The following is a 27,966-nucleotide window of genomic DNA, read 5'->3' as shown; positions in this document are numbered from 1 at the left end:
CTAGGACCTGCCCCCTCTGGCACCCGGGCTAGAAAAGAGGGTTGATACAGGCGGCAGTGATGAGTCTTAGGTGGTGCTACCGGCTCTGCGGTTGCGAAGAGCGGCTTCTGCTGGTGGCCTCTTTGCAGGTGAGTGGTGGTTTGGTGTTGCTGTTGAGAACGTTACTATTTTTAAATGATGTGGTGTTTTATTTTGGAGGGAGAGCAAGCCAGTTCCTTGACTCCCCCATGTCAGTCTTTGAATCTGGCGCTCGCTCGTCCGCCCAAGTGCCAAACCCGCACTTATCCCCCAGGTCACTTTCTGCTGTCCCCTTTCTCAGAATGAGCCTCTCTGGGACTCGGATCTGTCAGCTGGCTGGAGGACTCGCCTAGGTAGTGGTGTCTGACGGCAAGAATAAAGAGGAGTCGAGGGGAGTGATGAACTCAGCTGTCCTGGACGTTGGAGTCACGGTGTGGCCGAGCCCCTTCCATAGTGGGGCTTCTGGGAGGAAGTTCGGTGTGTTTCCAGGGCCATGCCGCTGTACTCAGGGCGATGGTAGGCTTGGCATTAACAGGCTAAGTAGGTAGAGAAAACTTGAGTGCCATGCCAGGAGAAGGAGGTGAAGATTTGCATTGGTTTCATGTAGCGCCCAAATCTGGAGCTATAATAAATCACAGGTTCTTGGAACCACTGGGGGGGGAAAAAAAGTTCAGTGTATTTCTCCTCCTTTTAAAGGTTTGGGAGCCGTGTTCCTAGAGAAGGGCAATAGAAATGCTTAATGGAAGTCAAGTTCACAGTGCAGTTTTGAAGGATAATTGGTTGTTAGCTAACTTACTATAACTCCCATTCCCCTACCCCCTCCCCTCCAAATTATGGAGGATTTATATCGCCTGTGAGTAGTACCACAGCGTTAACTGGCTGAGTGCAGACTTCTGGGGGGAAAAATCAAATGCTGTCTTTCACCAGTAGCTACTAAGGTTTTCTAGAAGGAAAGCAGAACACATGTTCATTTGTCCTTTATTTTAAAACTGTCTCGTAGCACCTCATACCCTATAGATGCTTCTCAAATGGTGGTGGACTTTAGAGAAGCATAATTCAACCAAATGGTATAGTGGAAGGAGCTCTGAGTTGCAAGACAAGACACCTACATTTTAGTCTTGAAGCTGTTGCTGTTTGATCTTAAATCGCTTCAACTCTCTGACTCTTAATGTCTGCATCTTTAAAAATCGGATGTTGCATTAGATTATTTCTGAGGTCCACGCCTGTGTCAAAAGTCCGTTTTCAAATGAAGATCATTAGACATTTTCCACTGCAAGTATGTAAACAAAATCTCATTACAGTAAATTCCATACCAGCCTGTTAGCAAAGAACAGTTCCCAGTGGTGGAGAACTATTCTTTTGTGTCCATATTTAAACCAAATCAAACCAAACAGATCATGGCAGAAAAGTTGGTCATTGTACAGAAGTATAATGTAGAAAATGTCATTTTTTATTCCATCACTCAGAGGCAACTACTGTTAGTGTTTGGGTATATCTTTCAGTCTCTCTTCCTCTTTTGCTTTCTACCGTTGGTTGAAATTAAGTGACACCTTTCATTTTAAGTAATGACTGATAACTAAATTCAGGCATGCTTTCTTCTTTGTCTGGTGCCCAGGGAACAGAAGACACACAAATGTTTGAACTGATAAATCTCTTGAACATCTTTGGAATGAAATCTGGTGTGAGGGGATGTTTTCATGGGGAAAAAGGACCAAAAGAATTTCTTAATAACAGAAATCTGTCACTGAAACTTGGCTACAAATATGGAAAAAACATACTTTATGAGATGTAAATTAAATGTCAGCCACTTCACTAAAGCAGTTGGATTGTAGAATATTGGTTAGTATTTGGTATGCTTCTAGGACTGTATCTTACCATCAATTTCCTTGGCCCCAAAACACACACGCCATTTGATTTTGTTCCTCTTTCCACTACCTAATTTAAGCTTTTCTCTTTACCCCCCACCCTCGTTTTACTTTATTCCCAGCTTTTGCTTCTGCTCATGCCATCAGCAAGGGAAGATCACTGTTAGGGTCTGAGGTCTGTGCCAGTCTTCATGCGGTAGTCAAAGTCTGCTCCATTCCATCCAGAATGCTTCTCACTCCTTTGTAGAGGCCACCATCATCTCATTTAGTCTTCTTCATAGCTCCTTGAGAACAGTAATTTTGTTATGCTCATCTTTTTGGATAAGGAACCTGAGGTCCAGAAAAATGTAGATAACTTGGCCAAAATCACCCTGTCAGTAAATAGCAGCGTTGGGACTGATGTCCAGGTGTCTTGACTTCAAAATTTTGAGATTGGTAGAAATAGTGTGTGTTGACAAAAGCTATTACTCTGGGAGATTGTAGGAAGGAGGTGTCACAAGTGGGTGCTATGCCCATTGGTAATGCCATGCAGGCTGGAACAAGCAACATGCCCAGGCAAACATACATCTCATGACACAGATATATCTCTTCCCTGTGAATAGGCTTGGTACCCTTGTGATCCGTAGGGGCCGTTGGTTAGTAGATACAAAGTTGGAGAATGACAGGGTAATAGTACCTAGAAAGCACTTGCAAGTGATTGGATTTGCTCTTTGATAAAGAGGTGTTTTTATAATGCAAAGACAAGTGGAAAAGTTACTGTGAAGCTTTAGGAAAAGTAATAGATGGTGGAACACTAGATGCTTTTAGGTATAGTTATGTTTGAGCTTTTAATATTGAGCTTGATTTTGGCGAAGGCATAGATTGTTAAGACTTTAGGGCACTAAGCTCCAGATTTCATTTCCCTTAAGAGCTGTTCCTTTTTAATTTATCAGAAACATGGTTAACCTCTCTTTTTTTCTCCTCTCCAGTTCAGCTAGCCTATCTTCTGTAGAGTTAGGTTCCTAATGCAGTGGGGTTTAAGAGTTATGCAGTGAGAATTTGGACCAGGGCAAACATCGGAGTGGTCTACTATTTAAGGGTAAGCTTTGGATCAAACCAATTCTGGCTCTGTAGCCCTTCTTGTATATTACTTCAACATTATATCATTGATCACATTTCTTACGTAATTTTTAGGCACAAAACAAACAAAGTTTTTAGGCTGATCTTTATCCTATAACTTTTCCCACCTGTTCATGCATTGTCATACTAGAGTATTAGACATTATTACTTTTCAAACACCTGGGGAAGAGAGGAAGCAGTGTCCCAGAAGCATTAATTTAGAAGACAGGACAAGCCTCAGTGGGGAAGGGGAAGGTATGTGAAATTATATGGTTTAATAAGGGGCAGGAGTAGGAGGCAACAGCAAGATTGTTAGGCTACAGTTGTTGAAACTACCGAGAGATGCTGGAAATACAGTAGAAGTAACGTCAGTAAAGGCAGAGCCTTATGTGTGCCCCAGTCCCGTATCTACCTACCCTCTTCATCTCTGCCTTGCCAAAGGGTGCTAATCTTGAAACATCATTTCAATTTTATGGTGGCGTTTATGGAGAGAATGTTTTTTGCCCTATAGCCTATTTACATGGAATATATATACATACAGAGGGTGCCCAAAAAAATGTATACACATTTTAAGAAAGGAAAAAAACTGTATTAAAATTGTGATATTCAATATATGCCGATAACAAAAGAGGAATACAAGTCATGTGTATACATTTTTTTTGGCATCCAGGTATACACCAGGGGTGTCAAAAAAAATGTACACATTTTAAGAGATGTTGTCTATGTATCACTTTTCGAAGTTGAATTGAATTATGTGTAGCAAAAAATGTAGTATGATGTTTGCTCAACAGATGGCGTTAATCAAATGAATGCTAGCATCGTTCATTGTATTACGATTTTAATACAGTTTTTTCCTTTCTTACAATGTGTATACATTTTTTTGGCACACTCTGTGTGTGTGTGTGTGTATGTATAAATATACATATATATACATATATTTTCAAATTTCTTTGCCATAAAATTATATATATGTATATAAATATATAAATATATATATACATACATACATATACACATATATATACATATATATAAATTTATGGCAAAGGAATTTGAAAATATAAGTTACCTGCACAGTGTGTTTCCTTTGAATCACCTATTTGTTTCTTTATTGCCAAGGCAATTGCATAGCACCTATTCTTGATCATGAATGTATATTTGTACATTCATCTGAAGTGTGAGGCACCGTGATGATTTATGAAGATGACTAATAGAAATAAAGTATGTCGAAATGACAGAGCATCCTTTTGAAGTTGGTTAACAAGATGAATAATTTTTTCCCTATAGTTTTATCTCCAACCCATTACTACCTAATTCAGTTAAGCAACAGTAAACTACTCAGACTGATTTAAATGTTCTTAGTAGTGTATTCTGTGAGGAATAAAAGCAATTGTGAATGGAATTCCATTCCTCAAGGAAGTTGCAGTTCTGGCCTAAAATAAGATCAGGTGATTTAATAATGTTGGGGTTATCCCATGACAGGATGCTTAAGGGTTCAAAATGCTGGTGTGATTAGTGAGTAGATCTGCTGCGAGGCCAGATTCTGGCAAACTAAAGAGTGACAATAGTTCATGTGCATGAAAATTACACGAAGTTGTGATTTCAATGTTCATGTATAAAGTTTTATTAGAACACAGCCTCATTTACTCATTTATGCATCGTCTGTAGCTGCTTTCAGCTACAATGGCAGAATTGATTAATTGCAGCAGAGACCATATAGCCCACAAAGCCTGAAAAATTACTATTTGCCCTTTTACAGAAAAAGTGGAGCTAAGCTGTAGTGTTTTTCACATTCATCTCCATCACATTTCAACAGTCGTTAGCCTGGGACAAGCCTTCATTATATGTTACCAGAATTACTACGCGAGCCTCCCAAGAATTCATAGTCCTGCCTTTCCCATCTCTCTCTGTATTTGTAAGTGTGAGCTGATGCTTCTAAAATACACATTAAACCTCTAATGGCTTCCCATTATTTATAGAAGAACCTACATTTTTTGGCACAAGGCCGTTTTGGGGCCACCATTCAGTGTTATCGTTCTAGGCTAGTCTCCTACCTCCTTGTTACACCCTATACTTAGGGTGATCATGCAATTGTCCAAATGGGACATTCAAGTGTGAAAGGGGCCCTATAATTATTATGTTGGGGAAACAGGCCTAGAGCAAGACGGTTCTAGGCAAACCAGGACGTGTGGTCACCCTACCTATACTCCAGTCCGTTTGAATGGGTCACCATTTAATATATGCATTTGTTCCCTTGCCTCCACTCACTGTTCCCTTAGGCTAGAATTCCTTCCCCTTTTTCTATAAATGGGAATCTTAAACCTCTTTCCAACTCCAGCTTAAGTAGTGCCATGTCCACGAAGCCTTGCTCAAAATAATGTCTCTTTTTCCGCCTTCTTTAGGAATGGAGTGCTGTCTCACTGTGTGGATTACTTTCTGCTTTAGTGATACACGCACATACGCACGCTCGCGCGCACGCAGACATGTCACCTTTCCATCACCAGTTCCTGGAGGACACAATCCGTGTTGGATTCTGTATTCCTCACAGACCTAGCATTGTTTCATGCTCACATGGGGTTTGCAACACGTTTGAAGAATGACTTAATTGCCCAGACTGGGGAGACTTTTGAGTGTTGGGGCTGTTAATTTATAAACCCTCCATTTTAATACGATTAAGTAGTGAGGAAAGCTGGGTTTCCAAGGACTGAGCACACAGCCTTGGCAGCATAGCAGAGTGGTTAAGTGCATAAATACAGGTTTTGGGGTCCAGCCTGCCTGTGACTGAACTCCAGCTCTGCCAATTACCGTCTGTGTCCCCTTGGGCAAGTTAACCTCACCTTCTAAGTTTCTGCACCTGTAAAATGGGAGTAATCACAGTACCTCCTCAGAAAACAGTGGTTATGGATCCAAATAGTCCCAAGCACATGCTGAGCACTCCATTAATGTCACCTGCTATGACATCATCTGATATCTTCATCATCATAGTACTGTTACTGGCGGAAAGGAAAATACAGAACCCCCAAACCAGGACATAACAGTAGCCGAGCTGGGGGAAAGGCAGCACTGAAATCTTAAAGAAGTTTCTTTCCTTGATGGAAGTAGTCAGCTTCAGAGTGTGACTCCTGAGAGAAGATGGTCTCTACTTATTAGGAAATAACTGATTGGCAGTCTTTGGAGAGGCCATTGCAGTAAACTGGGCAAAGCACAAGTTAAATGTCAGCGAGCTAAAAAAGTAATGGTGAGAAGGAAGCAAAAGCAGCAAAGAGGAAGGGGTGGGGAAGATAAGGCACAATCATAGAAAAGTAAATTGTTTTAGTAATTTTTGTGAGCCATACCGTACTTTAAAAAGGAAGGAAGCCTGGGGTATGATAATTCAGTGACCTGTATGGCCCTTTTTGGTATGAAGTAAATTGACTAAAATTAGTGCTTAATTCAAGTGTTGGTAACCCATGCCGAGGAATAAATGAGGAACCTTAAGGACCAACTCCCGGATGGAGAGCTGTACCAAAAACAACAACAAAAAAACAAAGCTTGATTTTAAACAAACAAACTAACAAAACAGTTTTTAATTTGAGGATGGGGAGTATATATTTTTAGTAGGGTATCTCTTTATCAATAGTTGAGGTGACTATTGCCCAACTTTACTTTGTGCCTTGAGGTTTTTCTCAAGAGCAGCCCTAAGCTGAGCTCTCCTTTGTCCTCACCTTGTTTGTGCTCATTTTATGAAGAGCTGCCTGGGTTTGGAAAGACAAGTTGTGGCTGGAGGTCCCCCTGTGAAGTGAGGTCAGTGAGCCTCGATCCTCAAACCAAGACGCTAAAGTCTTCAGTGATGAGGTAGGACGAGCTCAGGGGTCGGGAAGAAGACCGAGACTTGTCACTTAGTGGCTGTATGTTGTTCAGCAAGTTAATTGGAGTCTCTCTTTTGTCTATGGCGATTGTGGCCATTCATGAACATACTAAACTGTAAAGGGAACAAAAAATAATGGATGATGATTCTTGGCTCTGGCTCTGCCACTAAATTCACTGGGATTCTTGAGTTCAAGCTTTCTGACATCTCAGCCCGGCCAACTGACTGTTTTTACTTTGCTGATTACCATGGAAACAGTCAAGCCTCAGCCTCATTAACGCAGTATAAACATTTTTGCACAACTGACTTTGATGCAAACACGCCTACTAAGTACCTCGGTGTGTGTCAAGTGTCATGCTAGGTCCTAAGGCAGTAAGACCAGTCACGATGCAGTTGATAGTTTAATGGGCCACATAGACGCTGAACCACTGATATGTCACAAGTGACCCATCCCTGCTCCCGGGCTGTAAAGCAGGGTGCTGTAAGAGTATAGACCAGGCAGATCTGACCACTTCCTCATGGGCAAGGAGGAATGGCAGAGAAGTCTGCCTAGATCAGAGGTTCTCACAGCGTGGTTCTCAAACCAGCAGTCTCAGCATCACCTGGGAGCTTGCTAGAAATGTGCATTTCAGGCCCCCCTCCCACCCGCGGACCTGCTCAGTCAGGCTCTGGGAGCGGGGTACCCAGCAATCTGTTTGAACCAGTTCTGCTAGTGATTCTGGTGCACGCTAGAGTTTGAGAACCACTGGCCTAGAGAAAATAACATTGAAGCTGAGTTCTAAAGAGGCACCATTCAATACAGTAGAAGCTGGTCACATGTGGCTATTGAGCCCTTGAAATGTGGCTAGTCCGAATTGAAATGTACTTTGAGGATAAAGTACCCACCAGGTTTCAAAGACTTACTGTGATAAAAAGAATGTAAAATGCCTCATTAAGAATTTTATATAGATCCTATGTTGAAATTATAAGATTTTGAACCTTACAGGGTTAAATAAAATATATGATTAAAATTCATTCCACTTATTTCTTTTTATCTTTTAGAAAATTTCAAAGGATATAGGTGACTAATATAGGATTTATGTAAGTAATGTGATTATTTTGATTAGACACAGCTGATCTAAAGGATGACTAGAGGTTGCCTAAAATAGGATGGAAGTGATGTGACAGTGGAGGGGACGGGATGATGGGCTGGGTGAGGGTTCTGTGTAGAATACAGTATGTGCAGGGAAGGGAGAACATGGCGGGCCAGCCCGGTGGCTCAGGTGGTTGGAGCCGTGTACTCCCAATGCTGAGGTCACTGGTTCGATTCCCACATGGGCCAGTGAGCTGCGCCCTCTACAGCTAAGATTGTGAACAACAGCTCTCCCTGGAGCTGGGCTGCTGTCGGCTACTGTGAGTGGCCAGTGGCCAGTGGCCAGCATGAGTGGTTGGCAGCCAGCGACCAACAGCCTCAGCCTGGGCGAGTGCAAGGTCCCCAATACCAGCATGGGCCAGGCAGCTGTGTCCTACACAACTAGACTGAGAAACAACGGCTTGAACCGGAGTGGTGGGTGGGAGCAGAAAAAGTGGGGAAAAAGGAAACATGGCATACTCAAGGAAATAAAACCAAAGCCTTGCAGGTCATATTAAGGAATTTAAATTTTATCCTAAGATCAACAGGAAGTAATTTTCAGGAGGTTTGCAGCTAATAAGAGGGAAAGAGCAAAACTCTCAGAATCAAAGCTCTCCCGCCCAAAAATGGTGAGGTGGAGGCATTTCACAGGAGGTACCATTGAGAGGGAGGGAGCCGGACCCTCTCATCGTTTGCGCCTGTCCCAGAATATGAGGTACCCTGCCCCCCACACACACACACACTAAAGACAGAAGCAGATACCTGGGAGGTCGTTTTGCAGTCAGTTCATTTGCAGCTTGGTTAGAGCTCAGCTGGAGGAAGTGTCCCAGGACGGTGCGAAGTTGAGTGGGAGTTTGATGTCAGAGCTGAGACTGCAGGGAGGTGGCCGAGGGTGTGATGAGGAGGGTCAGGGGCAAGGAAGCCCAGCACACAGGGGGTTAGAGGGTGTGTCCTTTGAAAGGTGTGTTGGACAATAACAGAAGAAAGCTGGAAGCTTGGGGTCTAACGGTCTCCTGGGGGGGGGGGTGGCCTCCCCATTCATCTGTGGCTGGGAGGAGATTTCCCTTTAAGTCACAGGTCGTACACTAGCAGACTCAATCTAGCCTGCAGACATGTTTTGTGTAGCTCACATTTTAAAAAATTTATTCAAATGAGCCACCGGTATTTATATCAGATATCACATTAAAATGCACGTTTCCAGTGGTTTTGAAAATTGGAAAATCTAGGAACCCCAGTTCTTCCATCTCACAGGGAAATAGGCTGGAGCTAAGAAATAGCTACTCCTTTTATTTTATTATATGAACTTTTAGGAGCTGCAATGATCGTTTTTATGTTTATTTTTTAAAAGACATTGATTCACGCTGAAAACAAAGGAGAATCCATAGGTTCTCTGTGTTCTGACTCAGAGTCTTGCATTCTCTCCAGTCTTGGATTTCAACAGTCCCGCCTTCTTTCTGTTCTTCAGGAAAGTTCTAAGAATGGTACCTTTAGTTCAGTGAGACCAGGCTTTACCAAAGCTTCGTCCAGTTACACCACAGTGGTGGTGTCCATCGGGAAAACAGTGTTCTCTGAGTTCACCCCTGTTCCACCACCTTGTAACCCAGCATCATTGCTCTTCACACATCGGCCTGGCCTTTGGGACCTCTGAGTTTGCCGCCCATGTCTTAAACTTGAAATCAAACTGACTCGTGTTGTGTGTTTGTTTGCAAACAGTTACTATACCAGCTCCCACGATGCTTAAAATCTTAGACTGCCAGCTTTAAACCTCAGCAGCTCCTTTGTAAACATTCATCCGTGAATTCAAAGGGAAAAGTCCGTTGGTAGCTGCAAGGCAGGGAGAGGGAAGTGACTTTTTGTTTACCTTAGAGACGCTCTAGCTTGGGTCCTTCCTCTATTCACACCCTACACACCAGAATGAGGGAAAGGGGTGTATTTGCATAGTCTCTGTGGCTGCAGTACTCTTTCTTTGCTCCAGTATGTGTATTTTGAGGGAGGGAAAACAGATAAATTGTTTTATTCCTTAAAGTAAGCAGATGTGGCCGATTAAGATACTGCAAAGCTGGGTGTAGGTGCCTGCGTGTACATGATGTCACTGCTACATTTTTTTGTTCCCTTGATCGAGTTCATAATCAGAGGGGGATGGAGACGTGCTCCTGCCACAAAATGTGTCCACCGTACCCCTCTTCATCTGAAGGGAAGGTAGCTCATTGGCGGGAGGAGGTGTCTTGCTTGACGAGACAGAGTAAGGGTTGAAGTAGAGGCAGTTGATGGCCTCTCTTTTCTCCGTCCCTCTCCTCCACAGCCCCCTGAAAAATAAGACAATAAATGTTATAAGGAGGTGGATTCAGTTTCTGATGGGCCTGTAGCTTCTACTACTTGGTAGATTGCGGTCTTTAAAGTAACAATACAAAATAGTTTTCTTTTGTAAAACACACACACACACACACACACACACTCACTCACTCATCCAGGTGAATTCATTGTTTGGCCTCTCCCGGCACCTTAGAATGAGTTTGTTCTAGTGAGCAGCCCTACAGCTTGAGCCTCACAAGTTTCATGATTATTCTGCTTCTGGGCACCAGTAATCACTGAGCCAAACACTGCCAGGTGCTGATCTTCTGCCACCCTGATGCCCCTCGGGGCTGAGGGCAGAGGCATCGGCGTCCTCTGAGCCCTGAGCCCTGAGCTCAGGCTGTTCCAGTGGCCTCGTGCTTCCCTGCTCCATTTGCACTAACGCTTCAAACCTGATGCTCGACGAGAAAGGGAAATCAGAAACCAGCTGCCTTTCAGTTACTTGTAGATCACCTCCATCTGCTTCCTTTCTCAGTCCTCTGTTTGCCTTCCACTGAAAGATGAAGCCTTGTTTTAAAGCTCTTTTCCCCCTTCAGAATCTCTAGGAATTAAGAAAGGAAGAAACTAGATCTAGATTCCAATTAACTTGGTCACTGATTGTTATATAACTGTGGCTGAATCACAGTTTAAGTGGAACAGAAAATCTCCAGTTAATGGAAGTTGCCAAGAATGGACGAAGACCAGGCCCCGATGTGCCTATAATCTTTACTCCCCGGTGTGGAAAATGCTGGGGTGGAAGTGGAGCACGCTGGGCGTGTCAGCGGAGCAGCGTTTGTCAGTGTGGATGTGTCCACTGCAAGGAGAGTGAGGGCAGGCTGAGGGAGGCAGCCAGGCAGCAGATTCTCGGGGGACAGGGCGCCCCGCAGGTCTCTGGGTCAGAGCTTAACTGAGCACGCTCAGAGCACTTTAGGGTTGTCTGTTCCACTTTACTAGATTCTTCGCCCACTGAGATGCGGCTGGTATGTGCGGGTAGCTGACTGGTTAGGAGGAGGAGACGGCTTCCTTATCACCGAGCTTCGTCTCACTCCTACAGACCTGCTCCTGTTAATCTGTTTCTACAGGCAGCATCCCACAGCTGCCTGCGTTTGATAGCTTGTCTTACATCTGGATTTATTCCTGCCAAAAGCTCTGTCTTGAGGCAGGGGAGAGATTATTTAGGTGAGTACCATGTCCGGTGTTAATGTCGCTTTAAATCACTTTTAATGTTGTTTGAAGGTGGAACCTTAGATTTTCTAGTATGTGGTGTAGCCTCCGATTGCTGTGTTTTCAGACCTAGGTTTCCAAGGTTTCCCTGTGGCATTGAAGAGCCAGTCACCACCACTCAGTGACTTACATACCAGATAAATGTGGGGGTTCATTGAATTAACATGTTTAATAACTCCTGTACCAGGTGAGACTGGTAATTATTTCTTTTTCCACCAGAGGAAAAACAAATTCAGAAGGATGCCGGGCATCTAGAGTCAGCTGCTAGGAAGTGGGAGTTCCCAGCTCCTCGTCACCCTGGTAGACATGTACAACGCATTCTGTTAAATCCTCTCTTCTGTAAGCACAACGTGCCTTTTGATCTGGTGGGATTGCAGCATGCCATTAGAGTGAAGTGCTCTGTTATTTTTACATCATACAATTAACATGCTATCTAGACATCAGAAAATTTAAGTCAACTAGGTCCCCTGTAATTAATTATCTGTCGAGTCTGCCTATATGTGTATAATGTATGAGTTGCCAGATGACAGATGTCAAAACCATTCAAAGGAATTATCATCGCTTATCTTAGAGACAGGGTGTTGTAAAGTGGTGCTTTCCTGCTCAGGTAGTCAGTTCAATGAAGAATACAACAACCCTTTTGTTTCTTCTCTTTCTAGATGTTTTTCTGCCGTTGAACCTTGGGCCATCTGAAGGCACGAGGGACGCTCAGCTATCGGTATGTCCAAATACAAACTGATTATGTTAAGGCATGGAGAGGGTGCTTGGAATAAAGAGAACCGTTTCTGTAGCTGGGTGGATCAGAAGCTGAACAGCGAAGGCATGGAGGAAGCCCGGAACTGTGGGAAGCAACTCAAAGCGCTCAACTTTGAGTTTGACCTTGTGTTCACCTCCATCCTTAATCGGTCCATCCACACAGCCTGGCTGATCCTGGAGGAGCTGGGGCAGGAGTGGGTGCCCGTGGAAAGCTCCTGGCGCCTGAATGAGCGTCACTATGGCGCCTTGATCAGTCTCAATAGGGAGCAGATGGCTTTGAACCACGGCGAAGAGCAAGTCAGGCTCTGGAGAAGAGGCTACAACGTGACCCCGCCGCCCATTGAGGAGTCGCATCCTTACTACCACGAGATCTACAACGACCGGAGGTATAAAGTGTGTGACGTGCCTGTGGACCAGCTGCCGCGGTGTGAAAGCTTGAAGGATGTTCTGGAGAGACTCCTTCCATTTTGGAATGAAAGAATTGCTCCTGAAGTGTTACGTGGCAAAACCATTCTGATATCTGCTCATGGAAATAGCAGTAGGGCCCTCCTGAAACATCTGGAAGGTACATATACCGTCTTTATGCTGCTGTTGGGTAGAGGTGGCTAAGTGTTACAGTGGGGCCTTGATCTAACAAGGACAGGGAATCTGAGCTAATAATGCACAGTTTTATATCCTAGACTTTCTTTCCCTACTCCCTGTTGTCACTCAGTCTTTTAGGAATCATTTTGTGTCTACATCAAAAATTCTATGCCTTTTACATCCCTGTTATCTGGAGCAGTGGACCTCACACATAAGCAGGCATCAGTCACCTGGAGGCAGAGCTAGGCTGACCACAGGTTGCTGGTCCTGCCCTCAGAGTTTCCAAATCCATCGACCTGGGGTTCTGGCCTGAGAATTGGCATTTCTAAGAAGTTTTCCGGTCATGCTGGTACGGTTGCTTAGGGTTCTCCGCTCTGAAAACCACTGATGTAAAGGATGGTGTGGCTTTTGTCGTAATAAAGATGAAAGGCGAGGAAGGGAAGAAATTTCTGTAGACGTGGTATTCAAAATAAATTTGTTTATTTGCGTCTTTCAAGATCAGTAATTATCTAGGCTTCAGCTTTGTTCACATTCTTCCAACTGTAAACAATTATTGCTGTGTTTTCTGACCTAAGTTTCCGGAACTATTCTGTTGTTCTGGTCCTCTCTTTCCAGACCAGGCTTAGTCATTGATTCCGAGAAAGTTCGAGGGGAGGAAAACAAAAAGATGACTTATTGGAGCTAATCAGTAGCCTCACTACTACTTGATATTGTATTCTAAAATGTATTGTATTGTTACCTTTCTCTTAAGTGCCATGAACTCAAATAAATGAACTCTTTCAAGAACTCAAACTCACTAGTTTTGGAAATCAGTGATTACACTGTGACATTTCCAGGGGATTTCTCATCCCTTCTCCCTTTGCTGAATTATCCTAGATGGTTGTGCTGTTTTGAGTGACCTGCTCTGTCTGGTGTTTTTCTGCCTATTGTCGCTGTTAGCCGTTAGCTTTCTGATGTTAGAATACATTTCTCAAACATTCCTTTTCCATGCCGCTTTACTTTTCTATAGGAGGCTATGAAAAATGAAAAGGTTGACCTTGTATTTGGAGTAAGTGAAAAGAGGTTATTGGTAACAAAATGAAGTGATCTTTATGAGATTTTATTGTAAACTATTTAGCATGTGTTTTTTACCCCTAATTTTTATAACATTGGCCAAGAGCCAAATCATTACTCATATACCTGCATCCATTAGTGCAGAAATCTAAAATATACAGACTTTATTGGCTATTAAAAACTTTATTGGCTAGACATGGCGCTCGAATGTTTGTGTGCGTGTGTATATATATCTTATTTACTCAACTCTATAAAGGGTTCTATTCTTCCTTGTTCAGGATAGTCAGATATTTAATTAAACAGTATATAACTTCATCATTTCTGGACTATAGTACTTTATTGTTTGCAAAAGAGTTGAGGCTCCACTTAGAATAACAACAAACTGAAATTTAGAATTTCAGTTTCTGCCAGCAGATATATTCTTTCTCACACGTCAATTCCTTTTTCCAGAGATGGGATTTAGATCTCTTTGTGGCCAGACTCCATTCCCGAAAGAAAATGTTAACATCTCCTTTAGGATCCTCTTTTATTCCCTGTCTCAGCTAGGAAAACCTCCCTAAAAAACAATTTCCTGCTGTTAAGCACCACTTACTCTCATATCTTCGGGTTTAGATCTGTGAGATTATTCTGTAGCCCTAACCAAAGCTCATTCTGGATGCCACCTCCTATTAGTGCATTGACGATTTAACTGTTGTTAATGTTCTTTTCTGAAGGAAATGGGAAGATTTAACAAACGGGGGTAAAGAAAACTGATTGACCGATGACAGGATTTGACAGTGGCCTAAAGGACTTTGATATAGTGATGATGGAGGAAGAATTACCCATGGAAAACAAAGTTACCTATAGAAAAGTTTACTTTCTATATTTGAGGGAGGTTTTGAACTCTCCCTCAATAACTTATTGGCAAACAATTGGATGGCATAGTTGCTTTGGAAAACAGTCTGGCAGTTATTTGATGGGTAAAAATCCACTCCTAGGTATATACCTGTATTAGTTTCCTTGTGCTACTGCAATAAAGTACCAAAACCTGGGTGACTTAAAACAACAGATAACTAATTTTCTGGGGGGCTAGAAGTCCTAAGTCAAGATTTTGGTTAGGTAGGTCATGCTTTCTCTGATGGTTCTAGGAGAGACCTTTCTTGTCTCTTGTTACTTCCAGTGTTTGCTGGAAATCTTTGATTCCTTGGTTTGTAGATCCATCACTGCAACCCTCCGTGTTCACTTGGCATTCTGCCTGTGTGTGTCTGTTTCTCCCCAATTTCCCCTTTTTGTAAGGATGCCCATAATATTGGACTAGGGTTTACTTCATTTTAACTTGATTACCTCTAGAAAGACCCTATTTCCAAATAAAATCACATTCTGAGATACTGAAGGTTAGGAGCTCAGAATATCTTGTTTTGAGGGGGTACAGTTCAACCCATAACAATACCTAAGAGAAATGAAAATACATATTCACATAAAAACTTGTACACAAAGCTTTATAGCAGTATTATTCCTAAAGCCAAAACATGGAGGCCACCCAAATGCCCATCCCAACCGATGACGGGATAAATTAAATGTGATATCTCCATGCAGTGGAATATTACTCAGCAATAAAAAAGGATGAAGTATTGATACATGCTACAACATGGCTGAACCTTGGAATTGTTACAAAGAAAGAAGCCAGTCACAAAGGATCATACAGTGTAAGGTTCCATTTATATGAAATGTCCAGAATAGGCAAATCTATAGAGACAGAAAGTGGTTGACTATTTCCTATGGCTGAGGTACAGGTGGCGTGGGGAGACTTGAGAGGGGTGGAATGAAGACTGACAGTACAAGGTTTCCTGTTTGGGTGGTGGAAATGTTCTAAAAATGATTGTGGTGATGGTTGCAAAGCTCTGAATATACTAAAAGCCCCTGAATTGTATACTTGAAGTAGGTGAATTGAATGATATGTGACTTATCTCCAAGCTGCAAAAATAACTTAATCAACGGGATTGAAAGATTAAAGAATTTGACATTTGCCTAGAAAACAATAGTTTAAGGCAAATATGTAAAAAAAAAAAGTGATAACAAAATAGAAAGCATGGATGTGGAATATAGAATTAAAAAAAAATGAAAACACAATTTGACCACTGGGGCAGAAATGGATTATAGGGATTGATGAGAAATTAGCAGGCTTTTGTCCTCAAGCTTTGTTTAACCTTTCTTCTGAAGGTCTTTTTCTCGCTCTCTCTTTCTTTTTTAAAGTTGATTGTATGGAACTAAATTACCTTTCAGAGATTAATGAAATTGAAGCAACCTTAAGTTATAACTCCTAACTCTGTCACTATAAACAGGCTTACTAGAAAATGTTTTATTTGGGGGATAATTGATTTATCATAGTTGTGTTCATACTGGAAGAGGTAAGTTGTATGAAGAGACTTGAGTAGGAAGTATGTGAAAGGAGAAAAAGGTGTAGGGCTGGCAGGTGTCTGCAGGAGAAGAGAAGGAAGGAGTACACGATGGAGATGGGGAATGGCAGTGGTTGGGGTGGTGGCCACGGAGAATGGCAGACAGTCAGAGGGAAAAACTGGCGGAAAAGACAGACCATGCCATTAGCCTCGCACCCACCTGGCACTATACGTAGTTGTTGCAACATTATCGACTTTATTCTCTATGCTGCACTTTACATCTCCGTGACTATTTTGTAACCACCAAGTTGAATTTCTTAATCCCTTTTTCATCCAGCGCTCCAACCCCCCTCCCTTCTGGCAACCATCAGTTTGTTCTCTGTGTCTATGAGTCTGTTTCTGTTTTGTTTGTTCGTTTGTTCTGTGGTGGGATTGCAAATTGGTGCAGCCACTATGGAAAAGGGTGGTTTGTAATGTTGGCTCACCTATCCTGGGTAGAACAACTTTGTTCCTTTTTGGCCTGTAGTACGCCCTGGTGCTTCTATTGTTAAGATTCATGAGTTCTTTGATGTCCCTATGGTGACTTACTCCCACGCTTAAAATGGAAGAAATTATTTCATGTGCATGAAAAAGACTGGAGTAATTTTATGGATCACTTCATAAATTAGTTATCTCTTGTTTTAGGAGTCCTCTAAATGATATTCTCCACTAATGGAATTTCTCTTGTATTAATAGTATATATTAAAGCATAAGATCCAAGTAGTCACAGCTATAAGAATTAAGCATAAGTGACTTTCCCAAGATCAGAAGAAATAGCATATGTTATTTCTTCCACGTCATTCCTGTTCGTTTAGTGAGATATCAGCCCTTTAAAAATTTGTTCTAAATGTATGTGCTCACTGGAATGGGAATATCAATATTAGACCTCTTATCTTGCCATGTGTGGTTTTTTTCAAGAGCGCTGGTAACAGGGCTTCATGTGGTACTTTATAAAGTCCCAGCCTAAAAGAAAACATTCCATTGAATTTGGATGCTAACTTTTCAAGACTCCAGAACTTAAGTGAATCTCCCTTACTTTAGGGGGAAAATACAGATTTTTGTCTCATAGGAAGGACTATTTGCCAATGTGTGTGTGTGTGTGTGTGTGTGTGTGTGTGTGTGTGTGTGTGTTAAAAAACACATATCATAAAATTTACTATCTAACTGCAAATTTATTTTTACTGTAAAGTTATATGATCATAAACTCCCATTTGCTGGTTAATAGTGTTATCTCAGTACAATTATTAATAGCATCTCCTTTCACTTTCAAAAGTGCCCTAGCTCGGATGAGAAATTATATGGTCACCTTACTATAAAGATGTCAGCTTTCACTAGTGTTGAGAATGAATCCTCAAAATGGGTGTAACCAGATTCCAGATGTCCTATAAACACAAAAGTTGCTAAATTCTGTCCATTGATTACAAAACTAAAAATGCTTGTGGTTATAGACTCATCTGATTCCTAGTCATGCTTTCCAGATAGGTTTATATAAAAATCTCCCCTATAAAACAGGGTCTTTCAAGGAACTGGAATATTTTTTCCCTATATTGTTTTTACACTGCTTGACAGACTTAAAGCGTTTTATCTTCTGCTGGGGAAGAAGTCAGAAACTGATAGAATCAATGACAGCATATTGTCATATCATGAAAATACTTTCTTATTATTTAAAGACTGTAACTTTGGGGTAGGAATAATGATGAACCAAATAACTGACTGGAATATTGGTTGACCCTGAAATCTCAAAGTGTCTTAATTAAGATCTTTCTTGTAAGAGTCTTCTAGTGTTACTCATCTACTCCAGATTGTATATACCTCAACAATGGTGAGTGTTGATTCTTAAGACATTATTTTGTTTCTCCACTCTTTGCGGCTGTGACATTACTCTACAGGCAGCCAAATCCTGACTGACACTTCTTCCACTTGTGGGAAGGGACACAAGTGCCGTGGAAAGAACAAGAAACCCAAACAGACCTCAGATGCCTTGGCCATGAGTGTGATAATTAGATGGGGCTGTGAACTACACCTAAACCTAGTTCACTGAGTCTACACACGATGACTACCTGGGCTTTTTTGTTTTAATTTTTTTTTGCAAAAGTAGCCCTTCCCTGGATCTAGTTTTTGTTTGGAATACTAAGTTATAATAAGCTGGGTCAAGAGAATCCTTAAGAGCTAAACCATAAAAAAGGTAATTTGATGCAACTCATCGAGTCTTAAATTATTATTGCTGTTCTCCTCGCATTGTAGCCTGTGAGTGACACTTACATTGTAGCCTGTGAATGGTGGACCCTACTACAGCTATACATACTGTGTGCCAAGGGCAATTCTAGGCATTATACATACATACGGTTATCTTGTTTAATGTAGAAACTACATTACAAGGCTCTGAACTCACTGGGGAGCTGTGGGTCAATATTGTGTTTAATTCTGCTGTTCTGTGTATCCAGGTCATATTTTTTAATTTCATTTGGTCAATCATTGATTGCTGAACTGTTTTGCTTTAAAGAAACTGCTTTACTGGAAGGATCAAACTACAGATAGACTCAGCGTCATGGATGAGTCTGAATTGCATTATGCTAAGTGAAAGAAACCGGGCTCAGAAAGCTACATATTATAAATTTTATGTGTAGAAGTCCTCACCCCCAATACCTCAGAATGTGACTGTGTTTGGAGATAGCGTCTGTAAAGGTGACTAAGGTAAATGAAGCCGTTAGGGTGGGTCCTAATCCAATAGGACTAGCATCCTTAGAAGGAGAAGAAATTTGGACACAGACACACACAGAAGGAAGTCAAGGAGAGAGGCCTTAGAAACAAACAACACCTTGGTATCTCTCTAAAATTGTGCGAAAATTTCTGTTGTTTGGGATAAAAAAAGCCACTATGCATTGTACAATTCCATTTGTAATCATGTCAAAGTAAGACTGTTCAGACATAAAACGGATCCGTGGAAGAGGGTAGGCTGCAAAGGGGTACAAGGAAATTTGGGGGGATGACAGAACTATGCTGTATACCAAAAAGGGTGAATTTTACTGGCTGTAAATTACAGCTCAATTTTAATAGACCTGCTTTTATCCAGTGAAATGACCATTGGTCTAATTGGGACCTTGCCTTTCATTTTACAAACGAATAGACTAGCTTGCCAATTGGTAGCATTAAATGAAACTGGCTGTGCGCACCTACCTGTACCTTTGAAAACTAACCTGGAGGGCATTGTTCGTGCTTTCTCAAGACTTCGGGAGCTCCTGGTGCTGGCGTTATTTAGCACCCTATCTATAGTCAGTGTAGGGAATTACCTTGTAAAGTCCTTCCTTCTTCGTAAGAAGTGATATATAACCTGCTGGACCATTGAAGTTTTGTCCTTAGAGGTTGTGAGCTCCTTTTGTCAATGTTTTCCTGCCCCAAACTGTTGCTTCTCATTTGCCACCACATTCTAAGTTCCATTCTTAATTGCGCCTTCCATCTGCCTTTTTTCCTTTCCACCACCATCTAATCTAAGAGCAGGTCAACAGGAACCTCATGGAATCACAGCAGGAGAACAGTAAGTGCAGTGAGAGGCGAGTAATTCAGAGCTAGGTAACTGGTACAGTTGTGAACACAGCAACTGCATATCAGCGCCCAGGGTACGCTTCTTGCCTGGTCGGGATGGCCTCTACCCTGGCACATTATTCATATAATAGCTCTGCTCTTCGATTATACATAATTTGGGGATTGCTTTACTTTTGACTTGCTAGTAGTTCTTAATACTTTCAGGAGAAAGATTTAAAACAGACGTGAGATATTACATAGTAAGAAAATTCCTACTTAAGGGACGGCTTTACTGATTTTTAGCAGCATAAACAATGACCGGGGCTAATAAGTCCAGATTGAAGCAGGGGCCCATCTCAGACAAACCGCTCACAAAGTACCACCCTGAAAACTCCTAACCCGGGCTTCGTATCTGAAAGCATCCTGTTCTGTAGTGTTCCAGACAGGCGTGTGTTTCTTTCTCTGTGGTTGGCATAGTCACTTCCTGTTTGTTTCCTGGGGCCCACACTGAAGGGAACGCCAGGCCCTGGACTGAAGCACTGGATACAGTCTGCGTCTCGCCAGCGGAAGTGGATTGTTTAGTCTGGGTTCAAGCACAGGACTAGGCAGTTTCAAGTTTGGAATGAGAGTGGCATGCAAGAGACTCATGAAAGACCCATTTGATCCCTGAAGAATTGCGTGCCAGCTGCACACATAACAAGGCAAAGCAGTACTGAGATGAAATTAGAGAATCAGGGAGGAAAGGTCAGCTGGGACGTGGTGTGTGGACAGGGACAGACAGTCAGTCACCTTTGGCATTTTAGTGTGATATTTTCAGAAGCAGCAAATTCAGTCCTTTCTTCCGTGAAGCAAATCCTATAGCGCTATGGGTAAGCTTCCTCTTACTGTAAGTGTAATTGCCTTATAGAAACCTTTGTTTTTAAAAGTGGTAGGTTATTTAACTATAACATTAAGTGTAAAATCGATCCTTCTCTCTGCCTTATTCTAAATTAGAAGCTCTGTTAATCTGTCATCTTGTTACAATAGTAAAAGAACCCATTTCTGGTCGTTCCCCAGCCATTCTTAGCATTGTCCATATATAGCTTTCAAACCTTAAAGAATGATAATTAGAAATAAGTAGATCATCTATAAAGATCAGAATCTCTTGCCTTATTTTGGCAATAAAAGAATACAGAACTCTTGTCACAAATCACCCGTCAGAACGTTTGAATTGTGACTGACTGGATTGGTAAAGGGAAGTGAGCGTGGGTGGTACCCCACAGTTGAATGATTGGATCAAAACTGTTTCCCTCTTTTTCTAATCCCCCCAAATATGCATTATGGAAGTAGGGTTTCTTGTCCTGTAACAGCTCTATTTCCCTGAACATCTTGTCTCCTATTTCCTCATATCCGAAGATTTTGAGCAAATACTTTGGAGATAACCAAAGAAAAATACCCGGAAGACAAACTTAATTTGACTTGTTTACTTTCTTAGCACTAAACACAAACAACCTTTTGTTCAATCTTTTTAACTCTCTCGTTTTTTGCTTGGTAAGATAATGAAGGAAACACAATCTTGAATCAAGGCTTCATCAGTAAAAGAGCAGCTTTAACTTGAAAGCCCAGAGATCCCCAATTCATGGGTTTCAGCGATGTGCTGAGGGTGTGTAAACTCAGGTAGTTCTTGGTGTAAAGATACAGCGCCTGGAATTGGACACACAGAGTCTCTCCTTCTGAGGAGCGTGTGTCTTCCTGTTGGTCTCTTTCTGAAATTCAGCCAAGACTGTACCTCTGACAAAGTCCTCAGAATGCTTTCATGTATAGGCTCTATGCATTAGGGTTTTCAGTTAACGTTTTATTCCTTCTACCCTTTATTGATATGTTAGAAGTAGACGCATGTAATGCATGCAATTGTACTAGTGGATCATCCAGCTGAATAATTATAGATCCTAGCAGCCAACATATAATAGTGGCTCTTACAGTTGAACAAACATTTACTCAATTCCTGCAGTGGGTAAGGCACTGTTCCAAAAGCAGGGTGATACAGGGGTGGCTCAAACATGGTCCCTGTACTCAAGGAGCTTGTGACCCTGGTAGGAGAAGTGGGCATTTGCACAGCTGCTCTAACAGAAGGCAAAGTGTGAGTGCTGCAGTATGTATACAGTGGTCTTACTAACTGTGGCTCCCCTTCCTGCCGCAGTGACTTGGGTGGGGCGGGGAGGCTTGTAGGTCCCAATTTGACCTTCTGACGGAAGTCCTGTGTGCAGGACATGACGTTTGAATTTCTCCCCATATTGGGAGTTGTTACCCTTTCAGTTGTTACCCTTTTGACTTACCACCAGACTTTCATTATTTTTTACTTGAAATATCCCAATCATTTAAATTGATTGCCGTTAACGCCTAGATGCTCCAATATGAAGATTCAAATGAAGGGCATTGGTTCAGGGGTTTCTAAGGGGGAGAGGGGTGGATGCAGGGCGAGAACTGTGTGATATTTCCCTTCAGAACATTCTTGGATGCTGTATAAAACTTCTAAACCAGTCATCAGACAGAAGATGTGATGTCCGGCCACTCGTTTTAACTTTCATGCGATGTTCTAGTTGATGAGTTTGTAACATGATATTACGTAATATAGCATTGATTCAGTTTGGTTTAAACCAGGGCAGATGCATTATTCTTGCTTTAGGAGTTCTGCTTGCTTAATGTTTTTCGGACAAAGAATGTGTCTCATGCCCAAATTGAGCAATGAGTAATGGCTTGACGGTGGTTTTCCTAATTTGTTATTTTAAAATTCAAGTCTCATTGACTGATTAGTAACCAGTCTAAGTATTTTAAATATTTGCAAGTAATTAGTCTGCTGTGTGAATGGCTTGCGTAGTCATTAAAGTGGAATGTCAACTTTAATTTATTTGTTGGAGATGTTTCTATTTTTGTGGAGCTCTCCTTCCTTTGTAGGTGACACATGATAGTTCTCACGTCCTTGGATTAGTTGGCTTTTTTATTTCATCGCACACATCTGAGCCATAGGCATGAGCTAAAGACGGGTGCTATTAAAGAAAAAATCTAGATCTGGTCGGCTCTGAGGCCATAGTCAAACGAGCAAGTCCCATGTGTGCCCCTTTCCAAAGATCTAGAACTCTTTTCTAAGGTCCCAGACTACAACCCCTAAACCAGGGTCCTCGTGCTCTCAGAGTGTTAGCTGTTTCAAGGGGACCAGAGAGATGTGCTCATGTCCTTTACTAGTCTTGAAAGCACGAGAACACCGGGTGTTGGGGTCCGGTTCGCACCCGGCCCTTCCTAAGGCCAGTGCACGTACCCGACATTCTCCTCTCTCCTTATGCGGCGGGGGAATCACCATAGGCGAGTCAGATGACCAGAGTGGAAGTCCTGAGATTTGGGAATTAAAAAAAATAAAAAGGTCCATTATACTACCTTAACAGTTTTGTGACTTGAGCAGTTTTTGTTTTTTTTATAAGTTCTCTGGATCTGTTAGTATTTTTTTGACGTCCTTATTGAGATATAATTCACAGACCATACAACTCACCTCTGTAAAATGTACAGTTCGGTGGCTCTCAGTCAACTCACAGAGTCGTCCATCCATCACCACAGTTGATTTTAGAACATTTCATTACCCTCAAAAGAAACCCTATATGTAGCTGTCATGTCCCAGTCCCTCATTCCCTCTAGCCCTAGGCCACACCACTCATCTATTTCTGTGACTATAGATTTGCCTGGGCTGGAAACTTCATAGAAACGGAATGATCCAGTCCTTTGTGACTGGTTCCTTTCACTTAGCATGGTGTTTTCAAAAGTTCATCCACGTTGTAGCTCGTATCAGCCCTTCATTCCTTTTATTGCCAAATAATATTCCACTGTCCGCATATATCACATTTAATGGATCCATTCATCAGTTGATGGACATTTAGGCTGTTGCTGCTTTTTGACTATTCTAAATAATGCTGCTATGAAGGTTCGTGACAAGTTTCTGTGTGGACATATGTTTTCATTTCTCTTGGGTATATACTTAGGAGTGAAATTCCTCGGTTCCCTGGTAACCCTATACTTATATGTTAATTTGGGGAATATTGACAGCTTAATAATATTAAATCTTCCAATCCATGAACACGGGTTGTCTTTATATATAGTTAGGTCTTCTTTAAATTTCTTTCAACAGTGTTTTGTAGTGTTCAGAGTTTAAATTTTGTATTTCTTTGGGTATATTTTTGTGTGTTTTTTTGGAATTGTTTTCTTAATTTTTGATTTGCTCATCACTACTATATAGAAGTACAATTAATTTTTATGTATTAATCTTTTCTCCTGCAGCCTTGTTGAGCTCATTTATTAGTTGGAATAGTTTGTAGTGGGATTGTGTTATCTGAAAATAAAGATTTACTTCTTTCTTTCCAATCTGGATGCCTTTTATTTTTCTTGTCTGGTTACCCTGACTAGACCCTCCAGTACAATGCTGAATAAAAGTGGAAGCGTAGTCACTTAAAAATAAAGTCCCAGGTCCAAAAACGTTTGGGACGGTTAATAGTTGGTGGTATTGTAAAGGCACACAGCCCAAAGCAGTGAATCTGAGATGCTGATAGATGTAGACACGCATAATTTCTGTTTCTCCTTGTAAACGTTAGCCAAACATGGTCACTTTTACCAAATAGTTGTCTCCTACCATATTGATTTTTGCAGTGAAAATTTAGATTAAGTGAAGAAATCTATAAAATCCATCTTTCTTTCCAATTCAATAAGCAATATGCTTACAGACTCTGGAGACCCATAAAACATGACCCTTGTGTGATAGATGAATGTAAATCCTAGTCAGTGTCCCCATGTGTCTCATGCCTGTAAAGTGCCTGTAAAGTACCTCTGCTTTTCTTAACCATGCAGAATAAAATAGAGGAACTTTGGTCCCAAAAGATGACTATCCTCCCTCATTTTATAAATGAAGAAATAGTTCAGTGGCGGTAAAATCTTGGCCAAGGTCACAAGTGTCCTTCCCCAGACTACTAGGCATGATAGGTCCTCAGTTACTGGTTAGTTGAGGGACCTTCAGAGTTTCTCTTGGATTTGGGGTGAGAAGCTGGGTTCTAGAGGCTCAGTGGCTCACCTGGATCTCAGCCAAGTGCTGTTGAGTTCTGCTCATGCTGTCTCCATGGAATGTGTGTGCAGCAGCCATGCATCCAGCTGACAGCTCTGACCTGATGGAGCCAGAGAGCTATTAGAATCCTCCCCGCGAAGCAGCTGGCTGTCTGGTGTGATTCTCTTTTCTTGCCAGCTTTAGTTTGGGATGGTAATCTTGTGTCGGCTTGCAGTGTGGGGATGGGAACTTGGCAGGGCAAAGTGATGCTTTCGTATCCTCCCCTTTCCATTTTTTACCTAGGAGAGAATTCCTACTAGGGAAAGAAGAAACATTTGCTGTGCTACACTTTTTCGTGTGTGTTCCCTTTTCAGTCCATTGCTCCTACCTCACACCCTTAGTCTTGGTAGAGGAAGAGGGCGTGTTTCTTTTTTAATTTGTCAGAGGGAATGGAAGCCCAGAGAAGTTACTTGCCTAAAGTGACATAGTTAGACTGTTGAGGGGGACTGGCAAAAGAGGAGATGGGCAGTGTACTTTCCACTGTTTCACAGCTGTGTGAGTACGTCGAGTTTGTGCCTAAGAGTTCTTAGGTAGCTCTTCTGAGCCTGGAAATGAAAAAATAATGAAGAACTACCCTAGCGATTGGAATCCAGTGCTATGATTCTGTGACTTTTGGCTGGTGCTATAGTTATGACTGTTGGTTAATGAAAATGACAAAGTACATTGACAGCTAACTGCTAATAACTTTTTCTGCCATCGTCACCTCCTAAGTAAAGATGAACCTTGAGCTCTCCCCGGAACTTGCTCCACCTAGGTCCTTTCTATTAATATAGAACAGAAGCGTAGGGTTAGAATGTAGAAGTCCATGTGACAAAAATGTATTTTTGAAACAGATAATTTGAATAGTTTCCGTAGCCCTTTAATTTGCCTAACGCCACCTCTTTTCTCCTTCCTTCCTTTGCTCCTTTTGAACTCAGAAGAACTGGAAGGCATCACGCTGTATAGTAGTTAACAGACACCTGGAGTTGAATCCAGTTTCTGCTACTTACTTTCTGTGTGATCTTGAGTTGTTTGCTTAACCTCTCTGCGCTAGAACTTGTGACATGGAAAAATAATAGCTCGTCTCCTCATAGGATTGCAGCACTGATTAAATAAGTTAATACTTATTAAAGCACTTAGAAGAGTACGTGGCATGTAGAACGGACTCAGTACATGTTAGTTGTTTATTGTTAAAAACAGTTATAATAGTACAATTACTATCACTACCACTGCTACTCCTACGACTCTTATTCCAACTCCAGCTCTTCCGGGGTCAAAGTTGAACTACATGTAATTCGGCTTATGTAAAAAAGAACTGAAGGTGACTTGTCCCTTACGCGTACCTTCCCCTCCTTTCAGTTGGCGTGATCAGGGACAATAGCAGAATGAAGCCTGTGGACAAGGCACGCGTTCCCATCCGCTCCCGATTCCCCTGGATCGGGCTTCCTGAGCATCTAGGGAAGTGGTCCTCCCTTAGCCCAGGGCAGCCCAAGCTCACGCAGGGCTGCACAAGCAACCACATTCTCATGCATGGAACTAGAGTCCAGCCAGCCTGGGGACAACATATAAAAGGGGGGGGGGGACAACAAAACACAAAAAACCAGAAAACCTTCCTGGTTCACTCTCAGATCTTTAAAAATTGATACCTGTGGAAAATCAGTAACACCGATGTGGGCATGGAGAAAATAATTTTCATTCTTTTGAGATTTAGATAGGAAACAGCCAGAACCGGTTGCCCCAAAAAGGTATTTATTGTCCTAAGATGTGATGTGATGTGATGTGATGTGATGTGATGTGATGTGATGTCATGTCATGTCATGTCATGTCGTGATGTCATGTCATGTCATGTCATGTCATGTCATGTGATATGCATTTCTGTCTTAGCTCTTTTTTTTCTTAACCTTCTGGGAAGTTCTTGGCTTCCAGGAACTACAGCTGGAATTCCTTACAGTATTTGGCGTGGTTCCAGACATGCAGTTACTCTGGGACTAAGTCACTGTCCCGTTAAACAACTAAACAGAACTTCCTCCAGGGTGGTCTTTAACGCTGTGTGCCTTCCTCTCTTCATCGACAGGCATCTCGGATGAAGACATCATCAACATCACGCTTCCGACTGGCGTCCCCATTCTCCTGGAACTGGATGAGAACCTGTGTGCTGTTGGGCCTCACCAGTTCCTGGGTGACCAAGAGGCTATCCAGGCCGCCATTAAGAAAGTCGAGGATCAAGGAAAAGTGAAAAAAGCTGAAAAATAAAGTCTGTCCCAAGTCCTGGCTAAGAATAGCTGCAAAAAGGAGTGGCATGCAGTGTGCTCTAGGTGCTGATCTTGTTATCTCTCTCCCTCCCGCCCCCTTCCTTCCCGCTCTCCCTCCATTCCTATCCTGGTTTTTCCAGAGTTTTCCACAGCTAGGCTGTGGGGTCAAAGTTTGTATAGATAACTAGGTAACTTATGTTTTACCAGATAAAGACTTTAGGATGCCCGAGTGCTTGCGACGTGAGCCTTCTGGATTCGCTGTCCTGCTAACCCTGTCTGAATGAGTCACTCAACTAGAACCAGTGGGGCGTCAGCAATGTCCTAAGTTTCTGAGATGGGAGAGTGGCAAGTGGAGGTAAAGTGTCAGGTTTTCATCATTCAGTAGCTCATGATCGTGTCACCGCTGACAGGTACTCCTTACCCAATAAGTGGCTCACCTCTGTATTTACTAAGACTTGCTGGGATGATAGGAAAGGATATAAGATAATACACTAGACTTAAGTATTTATTACTAGTCTTTTCCTCTAGGGAAAGGGATGCTTTCGTAGGTACGACGAGAGGCCCATTAAATGGGAAAGCCACAGCTAGGTTTGCCAACAACAAAACAGGCCTGCGCTTTGTCTGTAGTGCAGAGACATCCTTGGTCTGGCATTTGGTGGAATTTCTCTTCGGCAGCTAGAAGTAGCAGCACATACACAACTGTAACCCTTTGTGTTTTTGTTTTGTTTCTGGTTTTTGAATCTTAATCCTTGGGTACTTAAAATTGGTTTAAGAATAAAGTTCTGTGACCGAAAATGA

At 42.0% G+C, this 27,966-nt stretch overlaps 1 protein-coding gene across 1 annotated transcript; it reads left to right on the top strand.

The window, feature by feature from the left end:
* Nucleotides 1-9: 9 nt before the first annotated feature.
* BPGM (bisphosphoglycerate mutase) lies at nucleotides 10-27,966 on the top strand. Its single transcript, XM_019750920.2, has 3 exons — nucleotides 10-128; nucleotides 12,154-12,815; nucleotides 26,991-27,966. The coding sequence occupies exons 2-3, from the start codon at nucleotides 12,215-12,217 to the stop codon at nucleotides 27,167-27,169; spliced, it is 780 nt and encodes a 259-aa protein (XP_019606479.1). The 5' UTR covers nucleotides 10-128; nucleotides 12,154-12,214; the 3' UTR covers nucleotides 27,170-27,966.

The sequence above is a fragment of the Rhinolophus sinicus genome, linkage group LG11, assembly GCF_036562045.2.
Source record: "Rhinolophus sinicus isolate RSC01 linkage group LG11, ASM3656204v1, whole genome shotgun sequence".
NCBI lineage: Eukaryota > Metazoa > Chordata > Mammalia > Chiroptera > Rhinolophidae > Rhinolophus > Rhinolophus sinicus.
Note: the sequence above shows the minus strand (reverse complement) of the source record. Positions and strands in the feature narration are given on the sequence as shown.

What these genes read in the sequence shown, in the direction of transcription:
- BPGM (XM_019750920.2), top strand. Translation starts at nt 12,215, where the DNA reads ATGTCCAAATACAAACTGATTATGTTAAGGCATGGAGAGGGTGCTTGG. An exon ending in CCTCCTGAAACATCTGGAAG is followed by an intron (nt 12,816 to 26,990) that starts GTACATATACCG and finishes CTTCATCGACAG; the next exon opens with GCATCTCGGATGAAGACATC.